The 15,183-nt window shown below is 38.5% G+C and overlaps 1 protein-coding gene across 2 annotated transcripts in view; it reads left to right on the top strand.

Annotated features, from left to right (window-relative positions):
• Positions 1–14,580, top strand: part of fbln1 (fibulin 1) — a 100,311-nt gene extending 85,731 nt beyond the window's left edge. For both annotated transcript variants that reach the window (XM_063058059.1, XM_063058061.1), the window contains one exon: positions 12,063–14,580. In XM_063058059.1, the coding sequence (XP_062914129.1) occupies positions 12,063–12,202 (140 nt within the window). In that variant the 3' untranslated portion in view covers positions 12,203–14,580. The remainder of the gene's footprint in view (positions 1–12,062) is intronic.
• Positions 14,581–15,183: the final 603 nt, after the last annotated feature.

Here is a 15,183-nt window from a genome sequence, read left to right on the forward strand (position 1 = left end):
GAAATAATTATTTATTCAAATTTCAAAACACTGAGTATATTGGTGCATTGTATGCTGATAGGATGTTTTTGAATGTTTTCTAAGTCAAAGGCTGTTAGAGCTGCAAATAGGACATTATTGTCTGGAATTTCCATAGAGATTCATGATTTTTCATGGTAAATCTGTGGTGGACATAGTAAATCAAGTGACTGAAAATGAAATAATCCAGTAAAGGATTTTATATTATTAAAGATTTTTTTCAAATAACAAATTAGCCAAAAATACTTCAAAACGCTTCGAACAATTAAAGAAAAGCATTAAAAAACAGCCTAAAAAATCCTCTCACCTCTTTTCTATTAACCATAAGGTAATCATTCTGGTCATGGTCTGACCTGGTGGAGATTCTGGGAGCAGATTACCATGCCTTCAAGCTTGGGAATACCAGAAAGCTCTTGCTTCACTGGCAGTGTTCATGGAGAGCGTAGTAACAGCACACAGCTGGGAACTCATCAGCAGAGCCCAGCCAACAAGATCAGGATTTGTGCATTTGTAAAGGAATCAAAACTTAACAACACTAAGACCAGTAAATGCCAGACGTTCAGTCTGAAATTCTGGCATACACCAGAAGAATCCAGGCTATTAAATATTTTTTAAAACCCCATTCTGTTGCTGCAAAGACATTTACAGTTCTGTGCACCCTGCAAATGAGGGATTATAATATGAGACTGTGATGGATATTACATATTATATAAAAAATCAAGTTAGATAATGTAGCTTTCATTATAACTATACTTGAGAATTTTACTTGAGAAACAAAGGCAATAGTTTTACAAAGGTGAAGTAGGATTTCTTGTATAATCCTTCTAATGAGCTCAGCTGAATATGGTGGGATTGATTTTTTTTGAGAGAATAGTTTTTCTCACATACAAGAGTTATTCTAATGCCTTAAGTGGTTCTCCTAAAATTCTTGCAGAATAAGCTGATGCTTGTCTGCAGTGACATAATACCATATTTGGATGTTTTTTGGTTCTAACATAGACAAAATCTTATCAGCCCCTCAGGCCTTGTTTCTTATCACTGCAACAGTCAGCCTTGTTACTAGTTCCTCAGGGCTTGTTTGCAAGTCCTAGCTTTGCTACTTACCAAGGTTCCATTCAGTCTGACTACTGGATACCTATTCTCTGTCGAAACAACCTGGCAATGAGCAAAGACCAATTATACATTCTGCCTTTGATCATGCTGGAAATTTTCTGCTTCTTAGTAAGTAATCTTCTTATTCTTTAGTCTTTCTTAAAATAGGCATAAAACATTCATGTGCGTATTTAGTAGCAATTCTGCACCATGGAGAGAGTGCAGTGGAGATTTACCAGATGTTGCCTGATTGGAGGTCTTAGTTATAGGGAGAGATTGGATAGGCTGAGCTTGTTTTTTCCTGGGAGCAAAGGAGGCTGAGTGGTGACCTGACAGATAATATTCAGTTATAGCAGGCATAGAGAGGGTAATCAGAATCTTTTTCACAAGGTAAGGGTACTAAAAACTAAGAGGACATTTGAGGTGCCAAGGAGTTTAAAAGAGAATGTGAGGGGGAAGTTACATTTTTACAGAGAGTGTGGTTGATATCTATAATGTACTGCCGAAAGAGGTGGTGGATTTTAAGAGACATTTAAGAGATGTTTAAGACATTTAGCCAAGCATGAGTAGGCAAAGCATGGAGCAATGTGGATCTAATGTATGCAAAAGAGGTTGATATAGATGAGTGAAAAGGTTGGTATGGACTTGGTAGGCCTGTTTCTGTACTATATGTCTTGTGACTCTAGTGAACCAATGGCTGAAGAATTGCAGATTCAATTTTAGGTACTCTTCAAATTAGCTACCACTTAGTTATTTGACAGAGTACAAAATGGGCATAGTTTCAGCGGGATGGAACTCTGAAATTTCCACTGCTCAATACTGAATACTGGAAAGAAAATGCACTTTGCAAGTATATTGTAATTAGATTATAATGTCTGAATTGTAAATGAAAACTATGGGACTATTTCTGTATTCACATGCCTCAGCTAAGGGAAGAAGCTAAAAATATGACTTTATATTCAATAGCACAGCATAACTGGCACTTGTTATTTGGATATCCTGCAGATAGCCACACTTAATGAGACTTTAAATAGCAATCAGTAAATGTGTTTTGATTAGTTAACAACACACCTATAGCAGGACCTTTTGAGAAATGTTCCCAGCTCTTGCGCTGGGTTTTGTATCACATTACAACAGCAGGTGGCGCTGCCATTTCATTAGTGATCTAAATTCAACTTCCTTAATACACCATGTCATCTAATGCTTTTGATCTGGTCATGTTCAAACATTACATAATTCCATATAAAATCATTTTTTTTAAGTTCTGACAGATTTTTACTCTTTCCTTTGAAAAATATTTCTTTGTTGACTAGATTTCATGTCTAGATGAACATTTATTCATGGACAAATAAAATTTCCTCCTTCTACATAATTTTGCTGATAATCTTGCACTTACATCCTCTGATTACAAGCTGATTGATCAGTGGAAGTAGCTTTTTTTTTGAGTGGCTTTGTCAGAGCATCTCAGAATCTTGAATGCTTCTATTAGATTTTATTGTAAACCTTATTATTGATGAACAGAATCCCATTGCATCTATCAGAATCAGAATCAGGTTTATTATCACTGGCATGTGTCGTGAAATTTGTTGACTTAGCAGCAGCAGTTCAATGCAATACATAATCTGGCAGAGAAAAGAAGTAAAAATAAATAAATAAGTAAACCAACTATGTGTATACTGAATAGATTAAAAATCATGCAAAAACAGAAATAAAAAACTGAGGTAGTGTTCAAGGGTTCAATGTCCATTTAGGAATCAGATAGCAGAGGGGAAGAAGCTGTTCCTGAATCGCTGAGTGTGTGCCTTAAAACTTCTGTACCTCCTACCTGATGGTAACAGTGAGAAAAGGGCATGCCCTGGGTGCTGGGGGTCCTTAACAATGGACGCTGCCTTTTTGAGACACCACTCCTTGAAGATGTCCTGGGTACCTTGTAGGCTAGCACCCAAGATAGAGCTGACTAAGTTTACAACCCTCCACAACTTCTTTTGGTCCTGTGCAGTAGCCCCCTGCCCCCCATACCAGACAGTGATGGAGCCTGTCAGAATGCTCTCCACGGTACATCTAAAGAAGTCTTTGAGTGTTTTTGTTGACATACTGTTGACAAATCTCTTCAAACTCCTAATGAAGTATGTCGCAGTCTTGCCTTCTTTATAGATGCATCAATATGTTGAGAGCAGGTTAGGTCCTCAGAGATTTTGACACCCAGAAACTTGAAACTGCTCACTTTCTTTACTTCTCATCTACTTTTATAACAATAATGATCTTTCATTTGGATATCAGCTTGGTAAATATTTTCCATATCCATCCTATGGTCATGACATCAAAGTCAAAGTCATGTTTATTGCCATATGAAAAAGTACATGTATGCACAGATGCAATGAAAAACCCACTTGCTGCAGCATCACAGGCACATATCAGCAGCATAACCAAATAAAACAATTTTATAAGAAAGAACACAATTAGAACAAAACAAAACTAAGTATTTTACAAATTAACCCTGGTTTAGTGATTAACATTTTGCTGGTTGGTTAAGGAACTGAATGGTTGAAGAGAAGTAGCTGTTCTTGAATTTGGTAGTGTGGCACTTAAGGCTTCTGTACCTCCTGCCTCATAGCTACTGCATAAAGGTGGTATGACCTGGATGGTGGGGGTTTTTGTTGCTAGGCGTTGACCTCTACCAGTGGTGGGGAGGGATGTGCCCACGATGTCCACCTTTGCAAGCTGAAGAATAAACATTAACTTCTCTGTGCTTACTGAGTAAATGTTTGGTTTATGATTTATATAGCTTGGTGTTATACAAGTTATTGGTGAAGATCACCCACCACATCCCCTCTCCTGCTGGTTCTAGGCATTGATAAGACTTCCACCATTCACTCCCTGGTTCTGATCATCAATGAAGAATCCAACACACTTCTATAGGACCTCAGGATTTCTGATGAACCCTTTTCATTGGCCTCTTAACATCCTTGCTGATCTAAATCCCCACCAGGCTCCTCTCACCTTGTTCCTATGTGAAACATAATCTGTTCCTTTTTAGTAGGACCCTAGGCCTTGGATTTATACCAGTCCTAAGATTTCCAGTGTGGAAGCCATGATCGAAAGAATACACCATACCCACTTGCACACATTAAAGCTTTTTAACCAAGTTATTGATATCCCTCCAGCTCCAACAATATTGATTAACAGCTATTCAATGTATTGCCTCCTTTAGCAAGCTCCTGATTCATAGTTCCAGCTGCCATTCTGACAATGGGTATAGGTTTGGGTTTTGCTCAAAAGTGTAAAATTGCTTATACTAGTCAGTGGAAATGAAAATGAGACCAAAGAGCAAGTTCCGTATAATGCACTCTACAATACCCCTGATATTCAAAATGACCACAAGCACCCATGTTAAATCTCACCAAGTATCCTTAGAAAATTCATGTACACGAAATCACGTTATTTCCTTTATCAGTATCATTTCTCAAAGAACTGTACTGAATCCGTTAGAGACATTTGGAGAAGCATCATGAAAATTCAACCCCAAAGACGCTAACAATGAAACATCTGTAATCTCTACCTTGGGGCCATCATCATTTTGTAGCCATCCTAAATGAACACTGCAGAAAAGTACTTAAGTTGCTTTTCTGAAAAAAAAAGTTGAATTTTGTAATAGTTTAGAATTACAGCGCAGGTGAATGGACAATAGTGGATACTGTCTCAGGCTGGAGGGTACACCCTTTGAAGTACCCACTCTCTCAGTATATGTTATTGACTTTAATCTACAACCTATCACATGCTGTGGAATGTATGAATACCGCAGCTATTTCCACAATATGTTTTCCCATGGATTTCCCCATTTCTAGTTGTTACGTAAAGTTGGAGCTGCCTCTTAACTGAAATTAAAGCACTTACTGTAAATAGGGATAAAAAGGAATTCAGTATCATCATATCTGAATTAATATTTAGTTTTCTTTATAATTTCACTTAAGTTATCATTTAAAAAATAAAGACAAATATCACAGGAAGCCCTGATAAAATATGGAATTATTTATCTGCAGCACATCTGATAATATGCAAGGATAACTGAACACCTTAATTACAACACATGTTTACATATTAACAGAATTATAATATGAAAACTTAATCCTCACTTTATTAATATATGCTCCTATTTCACAAATCTTGCATAATACATTACCTCACACATAATCATAACAAATTATGCCTGTATTAGCTACTCGTTCTGTCAGCTTCTGTTTCTTCACAAAGTAATTTACAGCTTTTATGTCATTAATTGTCTTGACATTACCCTCTTACTTTATTTCCATGTATATAGGCTGTTAGCTTGTGTAATATTTCCCTTCTCCCACTGGTTCTGCGGCTGTGCAGCTGTCTCTCAGCTTCAGCAATCACTGCTTGATCCTGATCTCAGGTGCCCCCTGTGTGGAGTTTGCACATTCTCGCCATGACCATCTGGCTTCTTCCTACATCCCAAGGACATGCTGGTTGTTATGTTAATTGGCTACTGTAAATTACTCCTAATGTAGAAAGCCAGTGGGAGAATCAGAGGAAGTGTTAATGAGTACGTGAGGGATAATAGATTAGAGAAAAATTGATGGGGGAGTGGAATTTCTCCAAAAACAAGTATTAAATTGATGGACCAAATGGTCTCCTGCTCTGTCATAAAGAAATATGAAATAACCCTGGTAATTAGATTTAGCATTTGTATAATACTTTATAGTATCTTATCCAAGTTGCTATTCTGTTAAATGTATGGAATTATCTATAGTAGTAATATCTCTTTTTTTGTTCAGAACTGCCTACAGTGGCCAATCAATCTCTAGAAATCTGTCAAGATTGTATGAGGGTGAATTTCCACAGAGGTTCTGCTACTCAATTTAGAATTCCCAGCACTTCACATTATACATGATTCTATTTAATAATGATGATTCTATTTGTAATATTTGACCACAAGATTTCTCTGCTCATTGAGGGTCTTGCCTTTAACAGTGTTCTGTCTCTTTACATTTGACCTACCAAGGGTCAGCACTTCACATGTGGCTGGGTTAAACTTCATCTGCTATTTCGCCATACCCATATCTGCAACTGATCTATAACGCACTGTATTCTTTGCCAGTCATCGATGCTATCCACAGCACCAGTAATCTACGTATTTTATATATAGGCATTTGTTAGTCTCATGAGACCATGGATTTGCGCCTTGGAAGGTTTCCAGGGCGCAGGCCTGGGCAAGGTTGTATGGAAGACCAGCAGTTGCCCATGCTGCAAGTCTCCGCTCTCCACACCACCGATGTTGTCCAAGGGAAGGGCATTAGGACCCATACAGCTTGGCACCGGTGTCTTTGCAGAGCAATGTGTGGTTAAGTGCCTTGCTCAAGAACACACACGCTGCCTCAGCCAAGTCTTGAACTAGCGACCTTCAAATCACTAGACGAACGCCTTAACCACTAATACTCTACGTATCATCTCCAAACTTACTAACCCACCAATCTATGTACATTTTTATCCAGTTCATTTATATACATCACAAACAACAGTGGTCCCAGTACAGATCCCTGCAGAACACCACTAACACAGCGCTCCAACTAGAATAAGTCCCTTCAACCACTATCCTGTCTTCTATGGGCAAAGCAATTCTGAGTCCTAACAGCCAATTCGCCATTGATCTAGTGCATCTTAATCTTCTGGATAAGCCTCCCATGAGGGACTTTGTCAAATGCCTTAATAACATCCATGCAGTCCACATCACAGATCCACCTTCATCAATCACCCTCTTTATCTTGTCAAAAATCTCAATCAAGTTAGTAAGACAAGACTTGCTCTGCACAGAGCCATGCTGGCTCTCCCTATTTAGGTCATGATTTTCCAAATGCCCATAAATCCTATCCCAAAGAATTCTCTCTTACGTGAGACTTACTGGTCTGTAGTTTCAAGGATTATCCCTGGTTCCCTTTTTGAATAATGGAACAACAATTCATTGTATTTCTGGTCATTTTCAACTCCATAATCTTTCTGTGATCTTCGGGGTGATATCTTGTCTCCTCACTCGTTATGTTCTGTGATGCCCTTCAATAGGACTGCTACTTATTTGCACCGATGTTTCCAGCACATGTTCTGAAATGGTTTTTGCTTCCAAGTTTCTTTACGACCTTAAGGAATCCTTTGCTGTCAGTTGACCTTTCCTGATAATATCATCATTAAACATGGATTGAGTATCAACAGTGTATAAGTAGTACCCTGCTTAACCATAGCTTTCCAGTCTTGATTCCGTCAGCCAAGTTGAAATGTACCTCGCTCTGGAGTTCAAATCTTCAACAGTACACCTAGATGTTATTGGGATCGATAGCTTTCGCTGTGTCTAATGCATTCTTGATATTACATAAGTTGAATCTAGATGGCTACATGAGATTTCTGTTGTAATTGGAATCCAAGCAGGAAGCAAAGTGAAAAATCCACGAGATACGTGTGTCCGAATATGCCTGCATGAACTTCAACGATTCACTTTGTAGTTATATGCTGGACTCAGCCATCATTAAGGATGGGAATATTCATGGAGTTATCGCAATATGGAGGCCAATCCTCAACAATTCATTGGGTGGATTTTGCAATACCATCTGTAACCATTTATTTAACAGTCGAATTTAGTTAATAGCAGTTAAATTAAACCTGTCATCTCCACATTGAAAAAAACACAAATAAGATGTATTGGATTTAGTCAGTTGTTTTATGATATGATTGCTAGTAACTAACAGGAGATCAAAGGGTCCATGATCCTGCATTATCCAAGCAACAGAGTTCAGAAAGCTTGAAAAATCCTTATTTTTGTAAAGCAATCTGGATTGCCACTGCTTCTGAGAGCAGGAACACCTTTGGAAACTGCTTTGTATTTTTGGATTGTTAACTGTTTCAAATCTTTATTTAAATTTTTTAACAAAGGTGGTTTGGTGATGTAAAATGTTAGCTTACAAATCTGATGTGCTATTTGATTGCATAATACAACTTCTAGCTGCACTTTACCATCTGAGCAGACTACATTCTCAGGAAGTCTTTACAGAGAATGAGAACGTTGCCAGGCATTTAGAGGGCACAGCCTCAGGATAGAGGGAAATCCATTTAGAACAGAGATGAGGAGAAATTTCTTAAGTTAAAGGATGATGAATCTGTGGAATTCATTGCCACAGAAGGCTGAGGAGGCCAAAGTCATTTGGCATATTTAAAGCAGTGGTTGATAGGTTCTTGATTAGTAAGGACATCAAAGTTATGGGGAGAAGACAAGAGAATGAGGTTGAAAGGGAAAATAAATCAGCCATGATTGAATGACAGAGCAGATTTGATTGCCAAATGGCCTTGTCTTATGGGTCTTTATAGCTGGTGTCGTTATCATTGAATTAATTGTTTGATTATGCAGGCCTGCAAGTAGCTGTGGAGAGAGAAACAGTTAACATTTCATATTAGAGGCCTTCAACAATTGAGAAAACTTTGAATTCAGCTAAGTATTAAATTGCAAAGAAAGGGAAAGGGTGGATGAAACAAAAGAAATGCCTGTAAAAAGGTGGAAACAGTAAACAGAATCACAGAGATAACAGTGATGCCAGCTGAGAGAGGCCAGTAATAACTTAGTGCAATTGATCTGTCTGTAGGTGATATAAAAAAGGACACAAATGTAAACAAAGGGGAAAGAAAAAGAGAAGGTTAAATAGATGATATAAAATAGAGAACCAGAACAATACAACTGGAAATCTAAAACAGTAACGAGGTGCAATGGGAACATGCCACAGGTTAGGCACTTCCTTTGTCACCAGTGCATCACAATCCTGGATTTGTTCTACCCAACTTCATCACGACAAAGCAACAACTGCAAGTCTATGCTGAAAATGAACCATTGCTTTCTCAAAGTAACTAAGAATAAGCAATAAATATAACCTAGCATTCATCATCAAAAATTCTCCTCTTATTGAAAGCTTTTCCTGATAAGCCACTTTCAATTAGATTCTTTTATGTACATTATCTTGAGAACCCAATTAACACTTTATCAATGAGAAAATTGCTCAATCTGTTAACTTCAGGAAAGTTATACTCTTGTTGATATTATCCCCATTTAGTGACACGGGAACTGTCATAGTTTGTTGTGCTGTTTTGTGGATATGTTGGTCTATTACAACAGTAGTATGCAGAGAAATATCAATGAAACTGAATTTATATTGTTAATTTCCTTTTTTCAAAGAATGAGCTTCCTCTTCCACCACCATCAATGCTGCCCTCATCAGCATCTCCTCCATTTCCCGTTCACCTGGCCTCACCCCATCCTCCTACCATCAAAACATGGACAGGGTTTGCCCTTGTTCCTGCCTAGTACCCCATGAGCCTCAGTATCCAGCACATCATTCTCCATAACTTTCATCACCTTCAGCATGATCCTACCACTAAACACATCTTTCCCACTCTCCCACCCCTCACATTTTCTGTATAAGACTCTCGGCAGTGTGGAGGATCAGCGAGGTTTTGGGTTCGTGTCCATAAGACACTCAAAGCTGCTGCACAGTTGACATTGTTGTGAAGAAGGCATATGGTGTGATGGTCTTCATCAACCATGGGATTGAGTTCAAGAGCTATGAGGTAATGTTAAAGCTATATAAGACTTTACTTAGGCCTCACTTGGAGTACTGTGGTCAGATCTGGTCACCTTGGCCTTTTCTCCTTGGAGCGACTGATGACAAGAGGTGACCTGATAGAGATGATGAGATGTATTGATCGTGTGGAATGGCAGAGGCTTTTTCCCGGGGCTGAAATGGCTAACACGAGGAGGCATAGTTTTAAGGTGCTTGGAAGTAGGTACAAGGGGGATGTCAGAGGTAAGTTTTTTTACACAGAGAGTGGTGGGTGCATGGAATGCACTGCCAGCGACAGTGGTAGAGGCAGATACAATAGGGTCTTTTAAGAGACTCTTAGATAGGTACATGGAGCTTAGAAAAATAGAGGGCTAAGCCCTAAGGTAATTTTAGGCAGTTTCTAGAGTAGGTTACAAGGTCAGCAGAAATTGTGGGCCGAAGGCTTGTAATGTGCTGTAGATTTCTATGATGCTATCACTCTCTATGTGACTCCTTTATCCACTCATCCCTCCCCACTGATATCTCTTCAGGCATTTCTCTCTGCAAGTGAACAAATGCAAGACCTGCCGCTACACTTCCCCCCTCACCACAATTCAGGGCCCCCAGACAGTTCTTCCAGGTGAGGCAACACTTCACCAGCACATCTTTTGGAGTCATCTATTGTATCTGGTGCTCCTGGTGTAGCCTTCTTTACATTGGTGAGATCCGACACAGATCAAGAGACCACTTCGTCGATCACCTTCACTCTTTCCATCACAAAGGACAGGATATCCCATTGGCCACTAATTTCGTTTCAACTTACCATTCTCATTCCGACATGTCTGTCCATGGCCTACTGTACTGCCATGATGAGCCCAAGCTCAGGGTGGAGGAGCAACACCTCATATTCCTTCTGGGTAACCTCCAACCTGATGGCATGAACATCAATTCCTCTAATTTACGATAATTACTCTGCTCGACCCCTCTTTTCTGATCCCCTTTTCTGGCTTTTATCTGTTCTTTCCTTCTTATCTGTCCATCACCTCCCTGTGGTGCCCTTCTTCCTTCCCTTTATCCCATGGTCCGCAGTCCTTTCCTATTAGATTCCTTCTTCTTCAGCCCTCGATGGCTTCCACAGATTCCCTCCCAGCTTTTTACTTCCTCCTCCTCCCCTAGCCACTGTGGTAAACCATATATATGTTGTAACTGGGTTAACTGTCTGGACACGCCCCTCTGCTGACTGCCCCTGTGGCCCCTCCCACAAATCCCTGAATAAAGGTGATTTCACCTGGCCCCTCCCTCTCAGTCCAGGGCAGACACACAGCATGGAAGTCGTATTGTACAGCGAATAAAAGCCTTTCAGTATTTACCCTACTTCAGTCTTTTGGAATTATTGAAGGTGCTTCAGCCACCCATCTTCCTCCTGAACTGGTCTCATCTATCACCTGCTAGCTTGTACTCCTTCGCCTTCCCCACTTTCCTATTCTAGCTTCTGCCCCCATCTTGCCAGTCATGATGAAGGGTCTCAGCCCAAAACACTGACTGTTTTATTCCCTCCATAGAAGCTGCCTGACTTACTGTGTTCCTCCAGTATTTTGTGCGTGATGTATATATTGTCAATGTGTTTCTAGGATAGTGGTAATCTTCTCACACGTTGTTCCATCTGTAGTTATTCAGGTGAATCACAAGTAGTTCATTAAACAAGATTACAATCTGTCCTGCATGTAGTGGATAAGTGGTCACTGAATTATAGGAAAGATGTCAACAAAACAGAGAGAACACAGAGAAGATTTACTAGAATGTTACCTGGGTTTCATCACCTAAGTTACAGAGAAAGGTTGAACAAGTTGGGTCTTTATTCTTTGGAACGTAGAAGGTTGAGGGGGGACTTGATAGAGGTATTTAAAATTATGAGGGAGATAGATATAATTGACGTGGATAGGCTTTTTCCATTGAGAGTGGGGGAGATTCAAACAAGAGGACATGAGTTGAGAGTTAAAAGGCAAAAGTTTAGGGATAACATGAGGGGAAACTTCTTTACTCAGAGAGTGGTAGCTGTGTGGAACGAGCTTCCAGCAGAAGTGGTTGAGGCAGGTTCGATGTTGCTGTTTAAAGTTAAATTTTCAGCTATATGGACAGGAAAGGAATGGAGGGTTATGGGCTGAGTGCAGGTCGGTGGACTAGGTGAGAGTAAGAGTTCGGCATGGACTAGAAGGGCTGAGATGGCCTGTTTCCGTGCTGTAATTGTTATAAGGTTATATGGTTAATGTGGGGAACTCATGATTTGTTGCCAGTAGAAATGACAAGTCACATTGTAGAGTTACTGTTCTGTGTTAATCTGTCCTGCCTTTCCTCCTCCAGGTGTGGTTCGAATGGTGAAACCAATTGTTGGACCCTTCACTACCACCTTAAAGCTGGAAATGGACTACTATATGTCAGGGCAACTGTCTCACCGCAACATTGTTTATGTTTACATATATATTTCAGAAAATTGGTTTTAGAAGCTTTGTTCACACAAAGATAATCTGCAGCACCCACCACACTGGGTTAAAACCATTGAATATTACAGGAAAAATGTTATACTTCACCTCTGCTCCCCAGATACTAGCACCTGTGTAAGAAAGATGCTTAAAGCAAAGCTGCATGCTATTGAAAGATCCACATTTCCTCTCAGACTTACATTCAGAATAAAAGTTTTTAAAAATCACTTATTGCGTTATATATATTTCAAGTAACAAACTTAGAGTAACTAGGTTTCATTATGGAGTAAGCCAAGGAGAGACTAATAAAGATGCAAATCCTTGATACTTGGAACAGGTGAGCAGCTGAGCAATGGTATATTATTTTCCTGCACCCAAGCAACAATAGGTAATAGCCAAACATGAATTTGTTAGTCTGCAACCAACATTTTTGTTTGTCTGTGTTCTTTTTGCACTGCACTAAAACAGTTTTAAGTTGTTCTAATAAAATTCAACAAATGTATTTTTAGGTTAAATAGACTAGTAAGCAATATTCATTTGCCCTTTGCGCTCTGACTATTTTGAAAACAACAGCAGTATTTGTAATGTGATAATAGTTTGAAGGCAAATGAGGGTGGAAATGACAGTAAGAACATTATAAAGAAGTTACAGACATGTATCAATTTTACACCCAAATTTCCTAGTTTTGTTAGCATACAACAGACCATAAAAAGTTAGCAAAATCAGGAGAAATCTATATAAACAAACAGATTTTGCAGAATATAACTGCACCACATAGTTTTATTTCCAAGTATGAAATATGATGTTTCCTACATGTCATCTTTCCGAAGTATGAGCATGTAATCATGGAAGATTTGCAGCTTTGTTTAGCTTTGATTGATTACAATCCCATAAAATGCATTTAAAAATATAAAAATACGTACAGGTTGTTCCACATAATGATTGGATTCCATCATTACAGACATCCTTAAATCAATTTTGTCCATAAGTTGGGAAATACACAAAAATGACTTGATTTGATAATCATACCTTCACAGTATTGTAATGGAAGTCCTAAAGACCGCTAAAAAAGAACGATTACTAAAAGTGGAGAGAAAGAGGAACTAGTTTTACTGTTCATAGTAAAAAAACATGATATGTAGGGGTGTTCATAAGTTGGGCATCTGCATGTAAACAAAGAAATGTTTAAAACAGCTTAAAATTCAAATGAAACAGAACAAAAATTAACTTCCATCCTGCTGCTCCTAAAATTCTGGCTTAATCTTACTCTCCTTTTGAAGTAAAAAAGAGAAAAAAAACTTATGTGCAATGAACAATCTGCTGTAGGAACTCAGCAAGTTGAGGAGCATCCGTGAGAGAGAAGGGAATTGTCTATATGTCCATAACTTCCACAGATGCTGCTCAACTTGGTGTGATCTTCTAGCAGATTGTTTGTTGCTCCATATACAACATATGCAGTCTCCTGTGACTTCAAAGGAGTTTATATGTATGCCTCTTTATTCAGGTGTTGTTCTCTGATGTTGTAGCCATTTTAATGAGGTTAAATCTGAATACAGAGAGGTATAACCAGGTGAAAAAAGTAGTACTCCAAATTATGTAGAGACTTGTTAGAAAACACCAAAGCAAAAATGAGCAGTAACAAGAAGGAATTAATGGAAGTAAGTAGATAATTTCACACATCACTCATTCGCTCCTAATCTTTTGTGATAACTTCTTGCTTTACTTTCTCCAGGGCCAGTACAAATTAATTTCAACTCCATGCTGTTAAAAACTGATGTTAAAAACTGAAATTACATCTGCATTTATACCAATGTGCATGCCATTTTGTGCAAATTCTGAACAGGAGCAAAAGATATGCTTTTTAGTTTTATATGATTGTAACACGGTTGCACAACATTCATCTTTTCAGTGCTTGTTCAATCCTGTCAGTTGGATGAGTCAGTTTAAGTGTGAATTCTCCATAAGTCTTTTAATCTAGTATTATATATCAATAGAATGCACTTTCTCAATTATTATATTATAAGCACTGCAATATGTTTTAACTCAATTTTATGTTGGAAAAATAAAGGTTTCTGAGGTTTAGATGTTACTCCACATAACACACAGTTATAGACCAACTAAAGTTCCTATGTAAAAAAAAGTTTGACTATTTTTAGGCATGGATGCAACCCTAATGGATAATGAATGTTCACATTTGCAAAAAAAAATTGTCCATGTAATACAGGAAATGCAAGACTTTGTATAAATTTTGCAGTGAAACGGTGGCAATTAATGTGACTGAATCCTTGTTTTATAATACTGTAGGTTGCCTAGAAATGTCAAACAATGACAGTGTAGATTGACTTGTCTGTTCTTTTGAAAGAAAAATCCTGATGCTTATGTACAAAAATAAACTGTTAATCCAACTTTTGTATTTTATATTTGATTTGATTTACACATATTTTAATATTTTAATGTATCTATTTTGCTGATGCTAATTTCCTTTCACTACTGAAATGGATTATACTGTGACTTTAAGCAAATTTATTGTGAATTTGCCCCAGAGGAGCCTCCACAGCTGCTTTGAAGGAATCTGCAGGCTAACTTGGCCTCTACTACAAAACCCTAGCTGAAGGAAGCATTCTGCAATGGATGGAACAGGTGGGGGGAAGGGAGAGGGTGTTTGGTGAAGGTGAAGCGAGTGGAGTGCAGAAAGTAAGAAAGTAAGAAGGATGGCCAGAGGGAACTGGGGAGTCAGGGTGTTCAAAGAGTAGAAAGTGGAAACAGAAATGGCAGGAAATCCTGCATGGCGGTTCTCACTACATCAGTACTAATTAAGGCCCATTGACTTGGACTATTAATTCTGTTTTTCCCTCTTTTGATTGCGGCCTGATCTGCTGTCTAGTTCCACACTTTTATTTATTTCTACATTGCTGTGAGTTATGATACAGTAGAAAATTGTCCAGTCAGCCAGGTGTATTACATATTTCATTCTGCAGTAAATCAGTAAGGGGTGATTTTCT

Source organism: Mobula hypostoma, chromosome 9 (genome assembly GCF_963921235.1).
Source record: "Mobula hypostoma chromosome 9, sMobHyp1.1, whole genome shotgun sequence".
Lineage (NCBI taxonomy): Eukaryota > Metazoa > Chordata > Chondrichthyes > Myliobatiformes > Myliobatidae > Mobula > Mobula hypostoma.